Source organism: Rhinatrema bivittatum, chromosome 3 (genome assembly GCF_901001135.1).
Source record: "Rhinatrema bivittatum chromosome 3, aRhiBiv1.1, whole genome shotgun sequence".
Lineage (NCBI taxonomy): Eukaryota > Metazoa > Chordata > Amphibia > Gymnophiona > Rhinatrematidae > Rhinatrema > Rhinatrema bivittatum.
The window spans coordinates 319,573,091-319,595,588 of NC_042617.1; the positions used below are offsets into that span (position 1 = coordinate 319,573,091).

The 22,498-nt window shown below is 45.6% G+C and overlaps 1 protein-coding gene across 2 annotated transcripts in view; it reads left to right on the forward strand.

Annotated features, from left to right (window-relative positions):
* Positions 1 to 22,498, forward strand: part of REV3L (REV3 like, DNA directed polymerase zeta catalytic subunit) — a 720,104-nt gene that overhangs the window by 231,349 nt on the left and 466,257 nt on the right. For both annotated transcript variants that reach the window (XM_029595253.1, XM_029595254.1), the window contains exon 2: positions 15,451 to 15,640. In XM_029595253.1, coding sequence (XP_029451113.1) covers positions 15,451 to 15,640 — 190 coding nt within the window. The remainder of the gene's footprint in view (positions 1 to 15,450; positions 15,641 to 22,498) is intronic.

Sequence of the window (22,498 nt, forward strand, 5' to 3'; positions counted from 1 at the left end):
GTTCTTGGTCGTCTAATGAAACCTCCTTTCGAACCTCTGCACTCCTGTGAATTAAAGTATCTCACATGGAAAGTGTTATTCCTTTTGGCTATCACTTCAGCTCGCAGGGTAGTGAATTGCAGGCCCTAGTTACCTATCCGCCTTACACTAAGCTCCTGCAGGACCGGGCGGTACTCCGCACTCACCCTAAATTTTTACCTAAGGTAGTTTCTGAGTTTCATATTAATCAATCCATCATACTACCTATCTTTTTTCCCAGGCCCCACTCCAACTCCGGGGAACAGACTCTGCATACCCTAGACTGCAAACGAGCTCTAGCTTTTTATCTAGACCGTACAGTTGCTCACAGGAAGAGCACTCAATTATTTGTCTCTTTCCATCCTAACAAGTTAGGACATCCTGTGGGTAAGCAGGCTCTTTCCTCCTGGTTGGCGGACTGCATTTCTTTTTGCTATCAGCAAGCTGGCATTCCTTTTCAAGACCGTGTGAAAGCACACTCTGTGAGGGCCATGGCGACGTCAGTGGCACACCTTCGATCGGTGCCGCTTCCTGACATCTGCAAAGCTGCAACCTGGAGTTCTCTCCATACCTTTGCAGCCCACTATTGTTTGGACAAAGCTGGAAGACAGGACTCCATCTTCGGCCAATCTGTCTTGCGTAACCTTTTTCCAACGTGATGTACCAACACCCTTTCCACCTTCCTGGTAGGGTGCGGATGCCCTTTACCAAATTCCACCCCAGTTGTTGTGCCTGTTGCACGTCATTGGGTGCATTTGGTGCAAGTCAGGACATCCTCAGCTCGGTACTCACCCATTTGTGAGGACAACCATCCTGCTTGTCCTGTGAGAAAGCAATGTTGCTTACCTGATGTAACAGGTGTTCTCACAGGACAGCAGGATGTTAGTCCTCACGAAACCCGCCCGCCACCCCGCGGTGTTGGGTTTGTTTTGTTTTTACTTTTTAGGCACTGCCTGTAGCTTTGAAAATCAGACTGAAGGGAGACCCCTGCTGGCTGCAGGGTCAGTGCCTTGCTGGGCATGCCCAGTAGGGGCCAGTCAAAGTTCTGTTTAAACTTTGACAGAAGTTTTCCGTGGTGGGCTCCATCCTCGATGTCACCCATTTGTGAGGACTAACATCCTGCTGTCCTGTGAGAACACCTGTTACATCAGGTAAGCAACATTTGCTATCCCTGCAAACCAATACAAATCCTCTTAAGTCACCAGCAAAATCACCTTTTGCTCTCACTTCATTTGTCTTTCTTTGTTGGGCAACCCTGCAAACTATGTTGTACAGACTATTATGGCAAATATGTGGCATTCATTTATTGGTGCTTCAGTGTATACTCTAAGCAAGCTAGGTATTGCTATCAGGTTGTGTGAGCTGTTTCCGCTCTCTTGGAGCAATGCTTCCCTGCTGTTATTTTATCAACAAGATTCCTGTCTGATATAATAAATTCATTGTTAGTATGTCAGTGGAGTATGATTTGGGAAGTGAAAAGAAGAGCTCTGTGAAAGGGAAAGTTGCTTTTGTAGGTCAGTGGTAAAGTTTCTGGCTTTGAATATGAGCAATGGAATCTCAGATCCTGAGATCGCTGTTAAAAAGAGGCCATATCACCACTTTTGCTATGATGCGTGGGGAACCTCTGTTAGCTTTGTTGACTTAAGAGTTTGAGATGTTAACCTCCTGTAAATAAAGGCATTTGTCTTTGAATTACAGCAGTAACTTGCCTTTGCTCTTACTAGTTCTCAGAACCTAATGCCAGTATCTCCTCTCTTAACCTATAAGCTAAGCATTCAGTATTTATCTCAAGCTCTTATCTGTGCCATTGTTTTCCCACTGGGCTGAACTTGCAAAATGATGTGACTGTGAAACAGAGCCAATGGACCAAGTGCAAAGAAGCTTTTTGCAACCACTTACTTCTTCAACCCAATAGCCCAGCAAACAAAAGATGAAGGTGAAAAATAGAGATGAATCAGTAATAGTCTAGTGCTCAGCTTGAATCATGTTGGACCAGAACATTATTATTATTATTATTTATTTCTTTTATATACCGACATTCAATCGAGATATCACATCGGTTTCCAGATAACCAAGGGAATAGGGCGTGGTCCGCCCTATTTTACAAAAAACAATTATAACATATTATAACAGTGGTACATGGAACAAAAGGTTATAGGATATAACAAAAGGTTATAGAAAATAACATATGTACATGAATGTGTTGTTGATAAAATAAAAATGGGATAAGGGGCTTGTTGGGTAGGTAATTAAGGAATAGAGGTGGGGGGGATGAGGGGAGGGGGGAAGGTGGGGTGGGAGGAAGTAGCGGAGTGAGGGATTCAGGGGGGTGAGAAGACTTGAGTATGGGATGAAGTGGGTTGCGTTCGGGCAGGTTAAGGGTCGGGTGGGAAGGCTTTTAAAAACAGCCATGTTTTTAGGTGTTTTTTGAAGGTTTGCAGTGATGGTTCATTTCTGAGACAGGTGGGGAGGGTGTTCCATAGGGTGGGTCCCGCTATTGTTATGGCTCGTTTGCGGGTTGCGTTGAGGTGTGCAGATTTGAGATTGGGGATGGCTAGGAGGCCAGTGTTGGTGGATCTGAGGGTTCTTTGTGTGGGGTGTGGATGTATTGCGTTGTTTAGCCAGTTCATTTTGTTGTTGTGTATTTTTTTGTGCATGAGGGTGAGTGTTTTGTAATGGATTCTTTGTGTGATGGGTAGCCAGTGGAGTTCTTTGAGGGTAGGTGTGATGTGGGAGGATTTTTTGTTGTTGGTGATGATTCTGGCGGCGGCATTTTGTAGAACTTGGAGGGGTCTGATGTGGATTTCTGGTAGGCCGATGAGAAGGGAGTTGCAGTAGTCGAGTTTTGAGAGGATAATTGATTGAAGGACTGTTCGGAAGTCGTGCGCTTGGAGAAGGGGTTTAAGTTTTTTCAGGGTTTGGAGTTTGAAGAATCCATCCTTAATTGTATTGGAGATGTGTCGTTGAAAGTTGAGTTGGCTGTCAATTGTTACTCCTAGGTTTCTTGTGGATGGAGTGAGTGAGATTTGTGAGATCTGTGGCACTCCCGTGTTGATTGAGGTTCCTGGGTGGTTGGAGGGGGTGCACTTGAGGGGATAAGAGGGACGGTCATCGTGGATGTGAAGAATTTCTGTTTTGGCTTGGTTGAGGCATAGTGATAGTTGGGATAGTAATTGGGACAGATTTGAGCTGAGGTTGTTCCATTTTTCCATGGTGAGTTGGATGGACTTGTTTATGGGGAGAAGTATTTGTATGTCGTCTGCATAGACGAAGTAGGTGAGGTTTGCATCTGAAAGGTATTTGCATAGTGGGAGGAGGTAAATGTTAAAGAGGGTTGAGGAAAGGGAAGAACCCTGTGGGACCCCATGTGTGAGGGGCACTTGAGAGGATTCGGATGAGTTTATCTTGACGATGTAGGATCTGTTTGAGAGGTAGGATTTGAACCATTTGATTGTGGTGTCTTGAAGACCAATTTCTTTAAGTCTGGCGAGGAGTGTTCTGTGATTGATGGTGTCAAAGGCGGCTGATATGTCAAGGAGTATCAGGAGGAACGATTTGCCTTTGTCACGGCCTCTGAGGATGGTATCAGTAAGGGAGAGGAGGAGGGTTTCAGTGCTGAGGAATTTTCTGAAACCGTGCTGTGCTGGCTGAAGAACATTATGGGTTTCAAGGTGGTCTGTGAGTTGGTTGTTGACTGTTTTTTCTATGATTTTTGCTAGGAATGGGAGGTTAGAGACTGGTCTGTAGTTTGCTGGGTCTGATTTGTCGAGTTGAGGTTTTTTGATGATTGGTTTGATGATGGCATTTTTGAGTTTTTCTGGGAAGATTCCTTGTTCGAGGGATAAGTTTGCTTTAGCAAAAACCTCTGCAACACAATGTGAGGGTCTGAGAGTCAATTCAAGTTTAGAAATACAGGTACCTATGAATGCAGTATAGAAGTCAGACCATCAATTCATGTTTACGAGAGAACCTACAAATTTTAAGTCGGACCTCAAAGTTGAGATTGATACTAAGCTTGTCATTCTGCTTCTGTATAAGTGAAGCAGAAGTATTGGACCCAGACTTGGTATCAAGTAGATTTCAGTAAAAAAAAATAAAAAAAAAATAAAAAAATTTTTGGAACCTTCCTGGGGCTAGCAAGCAAACAACATCATTGGGTTACTTAGAGACCATTCCCTATCAATCAGTCAATCAAAGGCCCTGTGTGTCTGTGAACAAAGAAAGTGTGTACTAAATTAAGCAAGATCAAATTTCTTTCCAAACATTTTGAAGGATTATATGGAAGTGTCACATCAAAGCTGCCAGAGAACCCCAAAACACATTTTCACCAGGCCCTCTTTGATGTAAAAAATGTACATGACAAAATAAACAAGGCTGGAGCTGAGAGCTGCAATAGATGATATATCTTTATGAGAACCCAGAAATCTATGCATGAATCCCAAATCGTGTGTGCTAGAATTGGGCTGACTCTGCACAGCTGCTGGCACTGAATGAAAGGGAAAGAAAGGAAAGCAATGTCAATAGGTCCGTGTCTCCAGCCTAGAAAGATTCCAAGGTTAAGCCAAACCATCCAGTGCAACCAACCAATCTGGCTGGTCAAAAATAAATCCTGTCCTATCCCCCCACCACCTGTTTGTTTCATGTAGTAATGTAGCCTTTCATGGTTGGTTTGCCCACATCAGGGAGGATTACATAATCAATGGTTGTTTTATCTATCTATTTATTTATTTATTTGATCGCTCTTATATTCTGCTTCTTCCATAAAATGTCTTCAGTACATACTCCATACAAACATGCATAAAACACAATAAAACATGAACAAAACAATCAATTCCTAGTCATTTATATGCCTGCATAAAGAAACCATGCCGTTACCCTTTTTCTGAACAGCTTAATATCCCTTTCAGCTCTCAGATCTGCTGGTAATGCATTCCATAATTTGGAACCAAAATAATAAAATGCTCAGGCTTTTGTGCTTTGCAATTTATAATTTGTGGCAGTGGGCAACTGTAATAAATTTGTGCCAGAAGACGGGAAGGTTTATACCAATGTAAGTTATCAGCTAAAATGCAATTATTCTCTGTCTATAACAATTTATGTATTATAACCACTATTCTAAATGTATACCTCCATCTTACTGGCAAGCAATGCAAAGGATACAATGTTGGTGTAATATGGTCATTTTTCTGGATACCGCTGATCAATCTTGCTGTAGCATGTTGCACCAATTGGCACGCAACAATGTAGTGGGATGTCCTACTAACAAACTGTTACAATAATCCAAATTACTCAACACCAAAGCTTGTGTAAGTGTTCTAAATACATTTGGCTTAAGAAAATATTCAAGTGGTCTTCTGATCTTAAGTTTAAAAAAATAGACCTTAACTAAATGATGAATATGATACTTAAATCCAATTGAGTATCCAAATATATGGCCAGATTCTGTACCTGAGTAAGTAGTGGAAGCAAAGCCCCTTTATAACACACACTTATCAGCCACTGGAGATCATTTATCCACTAATAAAACCTTAGTTTTTAAAACATTCAGATAAAGGCCATTAACAGCAAGCCAGATTCTGATCGCATCCAAACTGTGACAAATCTCTACTAATGGCAAAACTCCATCCTCTACTCTGGGGATATACAATTGTATGTCATTGATGTATATAAAATATACTGCTCCTATTGATTTAATTAGTGCTCCCAGTGGAGGCAAATAAATGTTAAACACTGACGAGAGTGTTGAACCCTGCGGAACAGCCACTGGAAAAGTTTCTAAGTCGCATGAACTGCTACCCATCTGTATTGCTGTTGCCTATCTTATATAAATGATTGAACCCAATCAAAAACTGTGCCTTCTAGGCCAACATTTATTTATTTATTTAGAATTTTTCTATACCCGGCGTTCATGTGGCAGACATATCACGTTGGTTTACATTGAAACAGTTGTTGGATAATAGCATTACATGGAACAAGGGATTTGCAACTGGGGTAATAACTGGGGGTGCAAGCATCTGAAACATTAACATTCACGAAACGCAACAAACATTAACTTGAGTTGAGATTACATAAAACTAAAAATAAAGATCATATCTCCTCAGGAATTAAATAGGACAACAAAAATGGAGGCTCTTAATTCTTTTCTTATTTTATTTGAAAACTGAAATATCTAGAAACAAAGTTTACTAATATAACAACTATGAACAAAACTTATGTTACTATTGTTTTTAATCTATTGACATTCCATCATGAACTGCTTTCTGGAAAGGCAGTAAATATTTTAAACAATTAAATTAAACTTAAGATACCATGCTATAATTGCACTAAAGAGCTTTTACATTCCTGCATGTATTTGCATTAAAAATCTATGCAACGACCTTTTCTCTCCCAGTCTCCATAACGAGTAGGTTCAAGGTCTCTGGGTCCACCTCTCTCCTTGGTCACAGGATTGATGTCATCTGGAAACCTCTGCAGAGGGTCTGTCTCTGTACTCGGCTGCTCCACTTCATCAAAACGTCCTTGAGGTGTCTTAGGTTTCTTAAGAGGCTGCTTATCAGGTTTCAATTTTTCTTCTGAACTAGAACTAACCTCTCTCCCAGCGCTATACAGTCTACCACACACTGACGCCTTCCGAAAGCATGCAAAGGAAGCCCCGAGCCACAGTCCCGAGCCAGGGCCGCCATGATCAGCCGCAAAAATATCAAGCAGTCAAGTAAATAAGATCTTATGATTTAAAATATTGAAGGCAGATACAGCATTTAGATGTATTAAAACACCAGACTGACCTCGATCTAACTGCCACTATAATGCATCTGTTAGAGAAAGTAATTGTAAATCAGTATTGTGATAAAATCTAAACTGATTTTCATCCAATACATTATTCTCCTCAAGATAATCTTCCAACTGGCGCAATACTCAATAACCTTTGCAAGGGTTGGGAGATTTGAAATGGGCCTATAGGTTTAGGTGCGAATAGAAACATTACATTTAATTATATTACAGGCAAGTCTGCATATTTTGTGGTGTGTTGATACAATAGATGAGAACATAAACTGCCAATCATAAAGTGTTAAGCTTGATTGTAGGGGCCTTCTTTTTGGCAACTAACTAGAAACGAGCTCCTGCAATTCAGAAAAAGTTTACCAAGGACATGTTGGGAAAAATATGAAGAACTATGGTAAGATATTCATCTTTAACACATTCACTCTGGCTATACCTCCCCATCCCCTTCAGGAAATGTGCAGATCATTAGCCCCAATCATGTGGCTTAATCTTGTGTATAATTGGTCTTGTGTATAATTGGTAAATGTCTCTAAAGTTCAGAACAATCCTGATCCCTAAATATCGAAGGCCATCATTCACTTTATTAAATTGCAACATACATCTTGGGACAGCGCACCTCTGTTTAATAGACAAAAAGGAAGACTTGGTAAAATGAACTTGGTAAGTGGAAATGATATTGTAACTAGCCAAAAGATCCAACAGCACCAAAACTTACTTGTGGCCATCTCCTAAAAAGAAAATCAAAATGTTTTTGGAATAAGGAGAAATCTTGTGGTCCCTCCTGTGTAAATCCTCAAACTGCTTCAGAATTCTGGACAACATAAACCAGAGACTCAATGTGAGAACAAATAAGGAAGGTAAAAGGTAATGAAACCATTACTGAGGTAATATAAAGTGTCCTTACCCAAGCAGTGTACCTGTCAGGGAACCAGAAGTATCTCGACACTCAAGACCAGCAGGCCAATTCTTTAGAAACATCTCCATATCTGTCTGCTGTGAGTTTCCTGTTAGCCAAATGCACTATATGGAATAATGTTCTGGTATTGCCTGTGGGACTGATGAAACCCATTTGGGCTGGAGACGGGCAGTGGCATTTTGGCCAAGTTGTAAAGGACATACGGAGGATTTGGGGAGGCTTAAGAATAAGGCATTGCAGTAATCAAAATCAGTGAATATTAAGGACTGAAGAAACATTCTGAAATCATTCTGAAATAATGGTGTTAAGTTTTTCAAGTGGCACAGTTTATAGAAAGAGGACTTTACTACATTGGCGATATGACTAGACATGGATAATTCATGCACTTCATGTATACTTGAGGAGGGTCCTGCCAGTTTGTGCACCACTGGCCTAATGGACTGCCACCATCTAGTACAAGTATTTTGCTTTTCACAGATGTATCAGTGAGTTTGGAAAGCCAGTGTAAATAAAAGTGGGTTTGCTGTTTTATGACACTTCATGTTACTAATTCACTGTTCTGCTCTGCTGTTTTTCTCTGAATTAGAAATCTGCCCCTTTCTAAGGAGAGATTTTACTCCAACAACATCTTTTGTGTACTTTTTCTGTGTTTTGGAAAAAGGGTAACTGTTTTTCGAGGATGGTGACAGACATCTGCCTGATGCAGTAGTTTTCATTCTTTCCATTTCAGATGGACTTGAAACCTGCTCGGTGTTTTTTTTTTAATCCCTTGTTTTTCATCATTGAGGATGATTTTCAAAGGATTTAGGTGTTTAACTTGGGAATTGGATCCCAGTCTGGCTCTTTTGAAAATATACTAGGGCAGAGTGCCTAAATTTCCTTAGACTGTGGGGCAATGGGAGCATGGAAAGAAAGTTAGGGGTTTAGCGCTGATTTTCAGTGCCAGGCATCTAATTCTTGCCCTGCTTGACATCTCATTGGCCTTTGACACTGTCAGCCATCAAATCCTCCTTACTCGCCTAACAGACAGGCCGATACAGTAAAGCGTGGCCGCGGTTACCCTGTTTCTAACCCGCTTTGTACACACAATTTGGCCGTGTAAGTCTAACCCGCGATTCACTATCCGTTTTTACCAATCCTTACCGCTTCTTGAAATTGAGTATCCCTTTCCACCCGCAGCATGTATATGATATGTAAACGATCGGATTAGCTATTCCCTCTAATACAGTAACGTACGCCCCGATTATCGCCTTTTTAACCAGCTGTTTTGCTGCGTCTTTAACCTGCTAATTTAACGCCTACTCTGACCCTGGCGTTAGTGTGGTGAACTTAGCCGCCCAGTCCCAAACCAACCCAATCCACAAAAAAAAAATGCTTCTCTCACAAGGGGGAAAAATTTTTACAAAAAATAAAGCAAGGCGCAGGGCGAAAATCATTTCTGGATTATGCTTGGGCATCGGGAATTGCCAGCTTGAAAAGCGTCAGGCAAGCCCCAGCATTTCACGGGCAAACTTTCCCCCAGCCCCCGCTCACCTGCCCTGGCCGCGGCCACACAAGCCCCCAGCAGCAGCAGCAGAAGGGCGTCCATGGGTGCCGGTCTCCCGTGCGGGCGCGCTGACAGCTCCGGAGCAGCCCCAGTCCTCTCTCCCCTCCTCCCGAGGCGCGCACCGCGGCTCCCCTGCCTCCCGGGGGCAGCCGGCGGCGAGAGCGGCTTCAGCAGCCCAAGGCGGATCAGGCGCTCCCTATGCAAGGCAGCTCCCAGCAGCTCCCGCCGGCGAAAGTGCATGAACACACGCCTGTACACCCAATTTGGGCGCTCAAGGCAGCAGGCGCATGAACGTGCGCCGTGACTTCGGACGTCCAGCCGGGCGCTCAGGTCACGGTGCGCGTTCATGCGCCTGCTGCCTTGAGCGCCCAAATTGGGCGTACAGGCATGCGTTCATGCACTTTCACCGGCGGAGGCTGCTGGGAGCTGCCTTGCGTAGGGAGCGCCTGATCCGCCCCGGGCAGCTGAAGCCGCTCTCGCCGCCGGCTGCCCCCGGGAGGCAGGGGAGCCGCGGTGCGCACCTCGGGAGGAGGGGAGAGAGGACTGGGGCTGCTCCGGAGCTGTCAGCGCGCCCGCACGGGAGACCGGCACCCATGGACGCCCTTCTGCTGCTGCTGCTGGGGGCTTGCGTGGCCACGGCCAGAGCGGGTGAGCGGGGGCTGGGGGAAAGTTTGCCCGTGAAATTTCGTCTCTTGCCCATCCGAAGGAGAGTGCTTTGTTGCGCTCCCTGCCTCTGATCGCCGGCTGCTGGGGCTTGCTGGTGCCTTGGGCTCAAGGCAGCGGGGTCTGTAGGAGAACCATCCACTTCCTGGTACCTGTCATTTCAAATGTCATTTGAAATGACAGGTACCAGCGCACCCAGGATACTGTATAGGCTCTGTATAGTGCTCTATGTAGTAAAAGGGATTGCGCACGCCTACCGCTTCATGGACGCGCTTTGGACGTGGCTTGCATTTGCGTCTCATTTAAATACTGTATCTAGCGGTATGTGATCCAAACTGTGCATGCAGCAAACGAGGGTGCGCCCTGCACTGCCGCACTCTTTCTTACGCGTCCTTACTGTATCGGCCTGAGAGATAGGTATCTCAGGCACAGCCCTCCTCTGGTTCTCCTCCTATCTCAATGATAGAGAGTTCACTGTAAGAATTGCTAACTCTGAATCCTCTCACATTCCCCTTACTCAAGGCGTTCCTCAGGGATCTTCCCTCTCCTCCACACTCTTTAATATCTACCTATTGCCACTTTGCCGCCTTCTCTCTGACCTTGGCCTAAATTTCTTCTTATATGCAGATGACGTCCAAATCCTCATCCCTATTCAAGAATCACTCACCAAATCCCTCCAGTTCTGGGAATCATGCCTTGCATCCATCAACACCCTCTCCAACCTCCACCTTGCTTTAAATGCCTCCAAAACAGAACTCCTCTTAATCTCAAATCACCCAGACAGTACACTCCATTCATCTTCTGACAACACCCCCTTCACAAATGCCTTCCCCCAAACCGTGAGAGATCTTGGTGTTTCCTTAGACCAACAACTAAATTCCAAACACCACATCAACACAATGATAAAGGGGAGGTTTCTTCAAACTCCATATCCTTAAAAAAACTCAAACCCCTTCTCCATATTCAAGACTTCCGCACAGTTTTTCAGACGACCATATTATCAAAATTGGATTATTGCAACTCCTTATTTCTTGGCCTCCCCTTTTCCACCATTAAACCCCTTCAAATGTTGCAGAACGCCATGGCCAGGATTATAACAAATACCCGTAAAGGTGACCACTTCACCCCATCCTAAAGGACCTTCATTGGTTACCCATCTCCTCCCGCATAAAATACAAAACTTTCACCATCCTTCATATCTCCCTGTACAAGCACAATAACTCTTGGCTCGAGGAATCGCCATGCCTCCGCTCATCCAATCGTCCCACTAGAACCACCCTCGCAGGAACTCTCTATACCCCCACCCTTAAAACCTCACACCATGCTTTCACCAGAGAAAGAGCCCTCACTACTGCCGGCCCCTCCCTCTGGAACCCCCTGCTCACAGATCTCCGATTAGATCCATGTCTGCGCAAATTCAAAAAAAGGAGTTAAGACCTGGCTCTTCAAACTGACTTACCCAGACCCAGACCAAACTTCGCCTGTTCTCCTAAATCTGTACTCTTCTGCAACGTCGTTCATCTTTTATAATGTATAATTTCTCACCTCCTTTCCTATCCCCTAGTCTATACCTCGCTTTTTTGTCCTTGCTCTTACTATCCCCATCCCCCCCTTTTCACTCTTTTTCCCCCTGCAATTTTTTTAAACTTGTTTGTATAATCCTCAGCTTATGATCCCCTAGCGCCCTCAGAGTGTACAGTCTGTAAAGTTTTTTTTTATTGTATTATTGTGAAACTTATTCTACTTATAATACGGTCCTCTATTGTTTATATTATTAGGATATCCCTAGCTGTACCTCCTCCTAGGTATTCCCCCTAGCTATAGTCTGTAAAGTTGTTATTGTACATTTTATACAGTCTGCTATTGCTTATATAATAGGGTTATCACTACCTGTACCTCCCCCCAGGTACTGTTCCTATCTCGCCTTCCTCCTTACTGCTTTCCTCTCTGTTGCCGCTTTTTCTCCTCTCTTCTCGCCTGCTCCCCCTCCCTGTTTTTTGTATTTTCCATCCTGTCAATTATTTTGTAAACCAGCGTGATGTTTCCCACGAATGTCGGTATAAAAAAGTTCATAAATAAATAAAATCTAGTCAAAGGCATGTCAATTCTAAGTTTGACTTCTAAAGTTAGGTGAATTTTCAGAAGGAAAGTAATGCTCCCAATATTGGCTGTGGGGCTGGGCGAGAGGGCATTAACCCCCCAATATTGTACAGGTTTTCAGTCTCTGCCAAAAGGCCACAAAGGGGCCCATCTTCAGCACCTAAAAGCGATTCTCACCTTTCAGATTCCATGAGGTCATATTCAGAAGCATTTATCCACATAAACGAATATTTGGGCATTTATCTGGCTAAATTCTAGGTGGATAACTTATTATCTGACTGAAATTTGGCCAGATAAATTAGAGGCATTCTGAGGGTGTAACTGGGAACAGTTACACCCTCAGATGTTATCTTGTTCATATGCCATTTAATTCAAACAATCCCCCAAATCCGCTCCCCATAATAGGACACAAATCATAATACCACCCTAATCCCATTAAAATAACTTTTAAAAATGAAAAAAGTAAGTTCTGTAAGGGCTGTGTCTCCATGATACAGGTATCAGCTTCATTTTGCTTCTGTCTGAGCCCTGAGCTGAAGATGGTCCCTCCTTGACCCTTTAGCTGAGATTAAGAACCTGTGCAATATGGAGGAGGAGGGGTAGCACCATGCCACGTGATCCCCATAGGGAACACAAGACTGTTAAGATCCTGCACAAGCCAAACCCTAGTACTGACCTGCAGCACCCCACATAGAGTTTTCACTCTTTGCTCCCTCACCAGTTCCTCAGATGTCTGGATCTTAGAAACCTGCCAGCACACTTCCTTCCAGCCTGAGATCCTTCCCCATCCCCAGCTTTCCTTTGCTGTGTTGAACACGCTTCCCAAAGAAGGGTCCTTTCACTGCAGCTTGTAACTGCGCCATTAAGGAAGTGCCGTGGGAAGCTTTCCAATTACTGGTACTTTTTGTGACACTTAAGCATTGAAAACGCTGTTGAATAGAATTAAAAGATTTGTTAATGACTGGGAGAGTGATTCTTTGTCCCAGTTAGAATGCGTTAGGCACAAACTTCATCCTGTACTAAGAATAGCATTGAAGTCGTTCCAAGAGTAGGAGCAGCTGCATTTCTGCATGTCTGGATGGAGAGTTCATGTCAGGACACTGCAGAGGAGAGAGAGCACACAAGCTCTTTGCCTTGTTTCCTGAGAAACTGCTGCACTGCATAGCTGATCTGTTGGCAGAATACTTAACTCCCCTTGGTGTCTGTGCTTGTAATATTCGACTCTCTTTCCCCCTTAGTAACAGGGAGTTGTCAAGGCTTTTTCTGTAAAGTACATACTGTGTGCTGGAACATACAGTGTACCACAAGTTTCAGGCTATGCACATGCATCTATATTGTATCTTGCCATAAATCATTTTGTGAGCTGAGGCAGACTTCGTTCTGAGTCACAAGATGAAGCTCCTGTGACAGGTTCTTAGAGGGATGGACCACGGGAAGTCATATCTTCTGATTTTATTAGATTTATCCGTGGCTTTTGATAGCGTTAATCATCAATTTTTATTACAGAGGCTATCCGAGATTGGAATAACAGGGACGATGTTAAATTGGTTTAAATCTTTTTTTATCAAACTTGCTTTTTTTTTTTTAAGTGAATAATACCTGTTCTAACAAAATTGATCTTACTACTGGAGTTCCGCAGGGTTCTTCACTTTCCGCGTCCCTGTTCAACATTTACATGTTGCCATTATGTCATCTGCTGCCGAGTCTTGGGTTAACCTAATTTTTATATGCAGATGACATCCAGATTTTGTTGCCAATAGAAGATTCAGTCGATAACGCATATAAGCTGTTGTCAATATATTTGAAGGCCATAAAACAAGTACTTACTTAGATGAGACTAGTGTTGAACATCGAAAAAACTGAGGGAATCTTTCTTGAGAGGAAATCTTCCCTTAAAAGCTCTAATCAAATAGTCTTGCAAGATCAAACTACTCTAAAACTTGCTGAAAATATTAGAGATTTGGGAGTGATTATTGATCCGGAATTCAATTTTAAAAAACACATTGCCTTTAAAGTAAGAGATGGGTATGCAAAGTTACTTGTGTTAAGACTGCTGAAACCCTTATTGGATCAGAATGATTTTCGTACAGTTCTCCAGGCACTTTTATTTGGTAATTTGGACTACTGTAATTCACTCCTATTAGGTTTACCCGCTTCCACCACTCGACCACTGCAAGTTTTGCAGAATATGGCTGCAAGAATTTTAACTGGTGTAAAGAAAACTGAACATATTACCTCCATATTAATTAACCTACACTGGCTACCAATTGAATACCGGGTTAAATTTAAATCAATCTGTATTTTGCATAAATTAATTTATAGTAAACAGGTTGATTGGCTGAATGCTGCCATTAAACTACACGTGCCCCAAAGAAATTTGCGATCTGCGAACAAAGGTTTATTGACCTTACCATCAGTGCAATCAGCCTACTTGAATCAGGTGAGAGACAGAGCTCTGTCTTTGGCAGGGCCCAAAATTTGGAATTTGTTACTGACAGCAATTAGGCTAGAGTCCAACTATAAGCAGTTTAAGAGAGACCTCAAAACTTGGCTCTTTAGTGAGGCTTACACAAGCCAATCTTAGAGTGATTTTTGTTTTAATTCCCTGTCCCTGCCAATTTGATAACAGCGTCCTTGTTTGAGGCTAAAGTGATGAAATTAACTGTTTTAGCTTGTCTTAAACCATTACTTTCTGTTGAGTAGTTGCTAATAGTTTTAAGATCATGTATGTTTTAGATCTGATCTTAACTAAATGCTTTTAGATTAACTATACTATACTTTTAGTCATTTTAGTTTTTATTATGAAAGTATTTTTAGGATTATTTAAGATGTATTTTAGCTTAATTATGATATTTTTTAGATTTATTAATGATGTATTTTAGGTTGTATTTTGATAATGATATTTTATTTTGTTGTGAACCGTTACGATGGGTCCTTAGTGACGGTATATAAAACCTAATAAATCTAAATCTGTAAATTGCATCCTTTCAGGATGACACTTGCTGCTTTTTGAATCCTTGCTGAGTTAAAGTAACTTTGTGTTTATAGATTCATTTACTGTTCTGTGAAGGTCTAAAAGTGCAGCAATAATTGACTGATGTAACTACACAATGACTATCCTGAGCACATACTGAGCTTTTCAGACCCCTTTCACTGTGCAGGAAAGCAACTGTATCCGATGAGCTGAACATTGCAGAATAGCCACATAGAAAATATTTTATACAGTGATTTACTTCTTTCACCTAGGGTGTGCTACTGTGCACTGAACAACTTTTGGGAATGTTTTAAAATCTCATCATGTTCAGAGGTCATCTGAAAATGCAACACACACTTCAAGCTGCCTGCTGAGAGTGTTCTCCATGTGTAGGAGTTATGTGGGTGAGCAACTGGAAGCCTCATTCAGAACTTGTTCTTTCCTCCTCAGGTCAGAAGACTTGCCTGCACTTGCATGGGATCTTTCCTTACCTCTTCGTGCCATGTGATGGATACGGGCAGGAAGCAGAAAGATATCTGCACCAGGTGGCATTCAGCATCGACAGAGCACTTAACGTGGCTTTAGGCAGTCCGTCTTCTGCTGTCCAGCACGTCTTTAAAATATCGTTGGTTTCTGGAATGTAAGTATTTACTGCATTTCTCTTTGTGTTAGAGAGGAGGCGGTTTTTATTCTGCTACAAGCTATTGTCATTCATACCAACTACAGACACTTTCTGCCTTCTTGGCATTGTGCAGGCATTAGAGTCCCAACTTCTTCCCATTAATCTACAATTTGTAAAGAGTTCTTTCTGGACCTTTGCCACAATGGAATTGTTTCTCAGGAAAGCACACTGCTTTTCTTCTGTAGAGTTTATATTTGAGGGGGGAGTGTGAGCTGATGCTCTGTACAGTGCTGAGAACCTTCCTACCTCTAATCTGAGTGGCAGGATCGATTTTCTATCGATAAGCAGGCTGAATTAGTCGTCATGTGGGTGACATCATCCGGCAACACCAAATGGATTTGTCTCTCCAAGCTAGTAGAGCCTTTATTAACAAAAAGACTAGGAAAGGTAGGTAATTTTGTTTAATTTGGGTCTATGCCTTGATTAAAAAAAATAAATTATGACCAGGAAAGATGGATAATTTCTTTTAGTGTCTTTCTTTCCCTCCCACCCACCTCTAAGCTCATTCTTTGATTCATAAACTTTTATTTCTTGGCGTGTAGCCAGATGGACTCAGAACAAATGGGTATAGTGTGCTCGTGCTAGCAGTTGGAGACGGATCTGACGTCAGCACGGGTACATATACCCCCACAGGAAGTGTAGCAACTCAGTAATTTCCGTCTCCAAAGCAGTTTGGAGTGCCTGCAAGCTCGCAGAGCATGTTTTCCAATACTACTTTCTATTTTCTACTTTCTATATTCTACTTACTAAATTTCTACAGGAACATCGAGCCCCGCACTCCTGCGGTGATACCCTCGGGTCCCTCCCCCAGTTGAGTTTCCTGGGGTGATTTCCGCGATCCCTCGGAGGTCTAGGCCTCGGTCCGGTGGCCGAAACTCGGCAGGGATCTAGCCCCCGAGTGAGAAGGGCTCGGGTCGAGCTGAGAGACGCCTCGGTCCCGGCGTGGACTTAGCCCCGAGCGAGATGAGTTTGGCGGCTTAGAGGCAGCGGGTGCATTTCCTCAAACGCGGCGATGAAGGTATTTCCCCTCTCCCCCCCCGCAGCTGGAGACCGCCCGGGTTCCAACCGGGAAGCGCTGAGGATCAGGTAAGATGTATATCTCTTACTTTTGGTCTCCGAGGGACGAGGATCGGAGGCGTTGCCTGTATGCGGCACGCCGTGGAGGTCGCCATTTTGTCGGCCTTGTTCAGGTATTGAGCGCCCATGATAGGCGCCTGTATATCACATACTGTTGAGCGCATATTGTACGTCATTGAGCGTATATTGCTAACTGCATATTATTGAGCGCATATTGGATATCATTGAGCATATATTGCTGACCGCATATTATTGAGCGCATATTGGATATCATTGAGCGTATATTGCTGACCGCATATTATTGAGCGCATATTGGATATCATTGAGCGTATATTGCTGACCGAATATTATTGAGCGCATATTGTATTGAGCGCATATTGCTGCCGCATATTATTGAGCGACTGTTGTATTAAGCGCATATTGCTGTTGCATATTCTTGAGCGCATATTGTATTAAGCACATATTCTTCAACGCTACATTCGCAAGCCGCGATGGAACATCCGAACGCCTCCTGATTCCGGCATTAAAGCTCTCGGCCTCTGCTCAGCATGCCAGCTTAGGGCCACGCACAGCGAGGAGCCAGACTCCCTTTGTGCCCAATGTGAGGAGGCAGTGGGAGCATCAGGCCAGGACCAGTCTCAACCAAGGTTTGCTGACAGTTCCCCAGGAGCCACCCCGGATCTAGCGGGCAGTCTTGAACAACCTGGAATCCCGGGGGACCTGGTACCCCGATGACTAGAGACCGCTTCCATTTCCTGGGTAGATCTCTTTAAGGGGATCCATGCCTTTGTACAGATGCAATCAGCTTCCCGTCCAGGCCCTGCTGCTGCTGCTTCAGCTGATCCTGCCCCTGGACCTTCGCGCCCTTATTGTGGGCACCCGCCTCCGAGCAGTCCGGTTCAGGCGGACCCTGATGTCTCTGAGGACAAGTCCGAACCCCCCGAGGAGGGGGAACTTCCCTCGGGGATTGAGCCATATTGAACCATGAGGCGGTTCTTTCCCAAGGAGGATCTCTCCGACCTGGTATCTCAGTGCCTGGCGGAGTTGGCTATTACAGGTTCCAGCACTACGGTGCTCTCTACGCAGAACCCTCTGCTGGAAGGTCTTCGTCCTACAGCCCGCCATTTTCCCTTCTTGCAAGCAGCACAGCAACCGATAGATTTGGAATGGGCTGCACCAGCGGCCTCATTCAAAGGGGGTCGGGCCCTGACGGGCATGTACCCCCTGGAACCGGCAATCAAGGAGATGCTGGCGTGCCCTCAGGTGGACGCCTTTGTTAGCGCTGTGGTCAAGCGCACTACCATTCCAGTTGAAGGGGGGGCGGCCCTCAAGGAGCCTCATGACCGGCGACTGGACGCCATTCTGAAACAGACCTTTGAGGTGGCAGCTCTATCTTTGCGGATCGCAACCTGCTGCACAGTGATGACGCGTTCCTGTTTGTCACAGGTCAGGAACAATGCTCCGGCAGCAGACATGGAGTCAGCTCTCTCGTTCCTCACGGATGCCGCATCCGACCTAGTCCATACGACAGCAACGAGGTCTCATCCTCCGTAGCTGCCAGGAGGCAGCTCTGGATACGGAATTGGTCAGCCGATGCTCCTTTGAAGACGCGCCTCACCAGAATGCCCTTTAGGGGTTCTTTCCTGTTCGGCAGCGACCTTGATAAACTGGCCAGCACATGGGGCGCCTCTCCAGTACCTCGACTGCCGGAAGATAGGTTCAAAAGGAACCAGCGCGCCTTTCCGAGGCCCTCCAGAGGTAGGAGCTCCCAGCGCTTCACTTCCTATAGGAGTCGCTACCAGGCACCTCGTCCTCAGGCCAGGAACCAGTCCTTTCGGACCACGCAGCATAAGAGGGGAGCCGGCTTGGGTTCACGGCCCGGCCGCGCCTCCCAATGAGAATCAGCCGATCCATCCGGGGGACGGAGCCATAGGGGGCAGGTTAACCCTCTTCTACCCCAGATGGGTCGAGATTATGTCGGATCAGTGGGTCCTCGCCATCATCCGAGAGGGGTATTATCTGGACTTCCATCACCTCCCTCCGGACAGGTTTGTGGAATCTTCGTGTCCAATACACAAGAAGGCAGCATTGGAAACTACCCTGCCGCGGCTCCTGTCCTTGAAAGCCATAATCCCAGTACCTGCATGGGAAATGGATTCTGGGCACTATTCCATTTATTTTATGGTACCCAAGAAAGAGGGCACGTTCCGGCCCGTACTGGACCTCAAGTCAGTCAATCGATACTTAAGGGTCCCAAGGTTTCGCATGGAAACTCTGCGCTCAGTCAAGACCACAGTACAGCCAGGAGAATTCCTCACGGCCTTAGACTTGTCAGAAGCCTACCTGCATATCCCGATCCATCCGGATCATCAGCGCTATCTACGCTTCAAGGTTCTGGGACGCCACTTCCAATTCCGGGCTTTGCCCTTCGGGTTAGCCACGGCGCCGCGGACCTTCACCAAGGTGGTCGTAGTGGTAGCAGCGGCGCTCAGACGGCAAGGAATCCTTGTCCATCCCTACCTAGACGATTGGCTGATCAGGGCGAAATCACAAGTGGAAAGCCATCGGGCAACCAACAGAGTGATCGCCCTTCTGGAAAGCCTGGGATGGGTAGTCAACCTCAACAAGAGTTGGCTACAGCCTTCCCAATCACTGGAATACCTGGGAGTCCAGTTCGACACCCAGGCAGACAAAGTCAGTCTCACTACCAAGAGAAGGTTAAAACTTCAGACGCGTCTACGGTCCTTGATGGGAGCCAGCCGGCCCATAGCTTGGGACTATCTGCAGGTTCTCAGCCTCATGGCATCCACCCTGGAAGTGGTACCCTGGGCAAGGGCCCATATGAGACCTCTACAACGCTCCCTGCTCTCTCGCTGGAGCCCCCGCTTCCGGAATTATTCCGTGCATCTACCTCTGCCAGCCAGAGTGCGGACCCAGTTACGGTGGTGGTTGCAGTCCAACCACACGAGCAGGGGGTCGAAGATGTCTTCCCCCACGTGGATTCTGCTCACCACAGATGCCAGCCTGAGCGGATGGGGAGCACGCTGCGAAGAACTCACCGCACAAGGGCGGTGGGACAGAGAAGAGTCAGGGTGGAACATCAACCGTCTAGAGGCACGGGCAGTCCGGTTGGCCTGCCTGCAATTTGCTCACAGACTGCGGAACCGGGCAGTCAGAGTGATGTCCGACAACGCCACCAGGGTGGCATACATCAACCGTCAGGGCGGAACCAGAAGCCGACAGGTATCCCTAGAGATAGCCCCGCTGATGGCTTGGGCAGAGGCGAATCTTCAGGACATCTCCGCCGTCCACATTGCCGGGAAGGACAACACCACGGCAGACTTCCTCAGCAGAGAAAGCCTAAATCTGGGGGAATGGCAGCTGTCGCCCACAGCCTTCCAGATGATTGTGGATCAGTGGGGGATTCCGGACATGGACTTACTAGCGGACAGGTCCAATGCTCAAGTACTCAGATACTTCAGCCGCAAACGAGATCAGTTCGCTCACGGGATCGACGCCCTGGTTCAGCCATGGCCTCCCGGGACCCTGCTATACGCTTTTCCTCCGTGGCCTCTGCTGGGTGCCCTTATCCACAAGATTCAGAAGCACCGGGGCCTAGTTCTTCTAGTGGCACCAGACTGGCCAAGAAGACCCTGGTACGCGGACATGAGAAGACTACTGGCAGGGGAGCCCCTTCCCCTGCCTCCTCTCAGGGACCTGCTTCGTCAAGGTCCCATCCTCCACGAGGATCCGGCTCAATTCTCTCTTACAGTCTGGTCATTGAGAGGGCTAGACTAAAGAAAAGAGGTTACTCGGAGCCGGTGATAAATACACTCCTCCGAGCGCGCAAGTTTTCCACATCCCTCACCTACATAAGGATCTGGAGGGTATTTGAAGCCTGGTGCGACACTCATGGCACCAATCCACATGCGACTACTATCCCTATTGTCCTGGATTTCCTGCAGGATGGGCTTCAGAAGGGTCTCTCCCTAAGCTCCATCAAGATGTTCAGGTGGCTGCGCTGTCTTGCTACGGTCCCCGGAGGGAAGGCAAGACTATTGCCACGCACCCAGATGTTTCCCGCTTCTTGAAAGGAGTCAAGCACATTCGTCCGCCACTGAAGTGGCCAGTGCCCTTGTGGAACCTCAACCTTGTTTTGGATTTCCTCGCGGGATCCACCTTCAGACCCCTTCGGGGCCTGTCTCTCCGTTCGCTAACTTTGAAGATGGTGTTCCTGCTGGCAGTGTGTTCAGCACGCCGCATCTCAGAGCTACAAGCACTGTCCTGCCATGATCCCTTTCTCAGAATCACTCCTGAGGCTATCCATCTTCGCACAGTTCCCTCCTTTCTACCTAAAGTAGTCTCACAATTTCACCTCAACCAAACCATATCCTTGCCTACCACGGCGGGTTTGAAGAAATCAGAAGAAGGGCGTTTACTACGCCATCTCGACATCGGCAGATTGCTGCCCAGATATCTGGAAATGACAGAAGAAGTACGAAAGACGGACCATCTGTTCGTCCTGCACAGCGGGAAGAAACAAGGAGAAGCGGCCTCTCGGCCCACCATCGCCCGCTGGATTAAAGACGTTATCAGAGCGGCCTACGTAGAGGCCGGGAAGTCACCGCCTCTACAAGTCAAGGCTCATTCTACCAGAGCCCAAGCAGCATCTTGGGCAGAATCTAGGATGCTGTCGCCTGCAGAAATATGTAGAGCGGCAACATGGTCCCCTCCATACCTTTTTCAGATTTTACCGTCTGGATGTCCAGGCCAGTGAGGACACAGCGTTTGCGAGGGCGGTCCTACGCGGTCCTAAGGCAGCCTCCCGCCCAGGCTGGGAGTAAAGCTTTTGTACATCCCATTTGTTCTGAGTCCATCTGGCTACATGCTAGGAAATGTTGAGGTTACTTACCTGATAATCTCCTTTTCCTTAGTGTAGACAGATGGACTCAGCATCCCGCCCGGCTGCCGGTATACATGGGTTTCACCAATTCAAGGTAGGCCATGTCATTTTCTTACATACGAGCGTCCCCTTTGCCAGGTGTCGACGCCTTCCGGTTGTGAATGCTGGTGGTCTCCAGCTACTATCAATCGGTCAGGGGAATCCTGTTTCACTATTTCATTGATCGTCAGTACACATATATCCATAACAGCTTTTGCAAGGAAGATTACTGATTTGCTACACTTCCTGTGGGGGTATATGTACCCGTGCTGACGTCAGATCCGTCCCCAACTGCTAGCACGAGCACACTATACCCATTTGTTCTGAGTCCATCTGTCTACACTAAGGAAAAGGAGATTATCAGGTAAGTAATCTCAACATTCTTGCACATTCACAAAGATTACATGTGCCAATCACTAAAGTAATTTTTTTTTTTTTTGCCTTTGCTGTCTGATCTTGGTTTTCTAATTGGTTGGTCACAGGCTTTTTTTTTACCATCTTCCCTTTCTTATTTTTTTTTTTGCCAATTCCTTTTATATTGTCTTTTTTTCTGTTTCTTTTCTCTCCATCTTCTTCCCTCAAACACACAGTCAGGTTCTCATTCTCACATGCATTTCTCTCTCTCACACACACACACAGGCTCTCACTGTCACATGCTGTCTGACTCTCACACACACAGACTCTCTCTCACTCTCACATGTTGTCTTGCTGAAGCACATGCTGTCTCTGCAAACATTCAGGTCCTCACTCTCAAACACAATCTCTCAACTCATCTCATACACGCATACACACACACC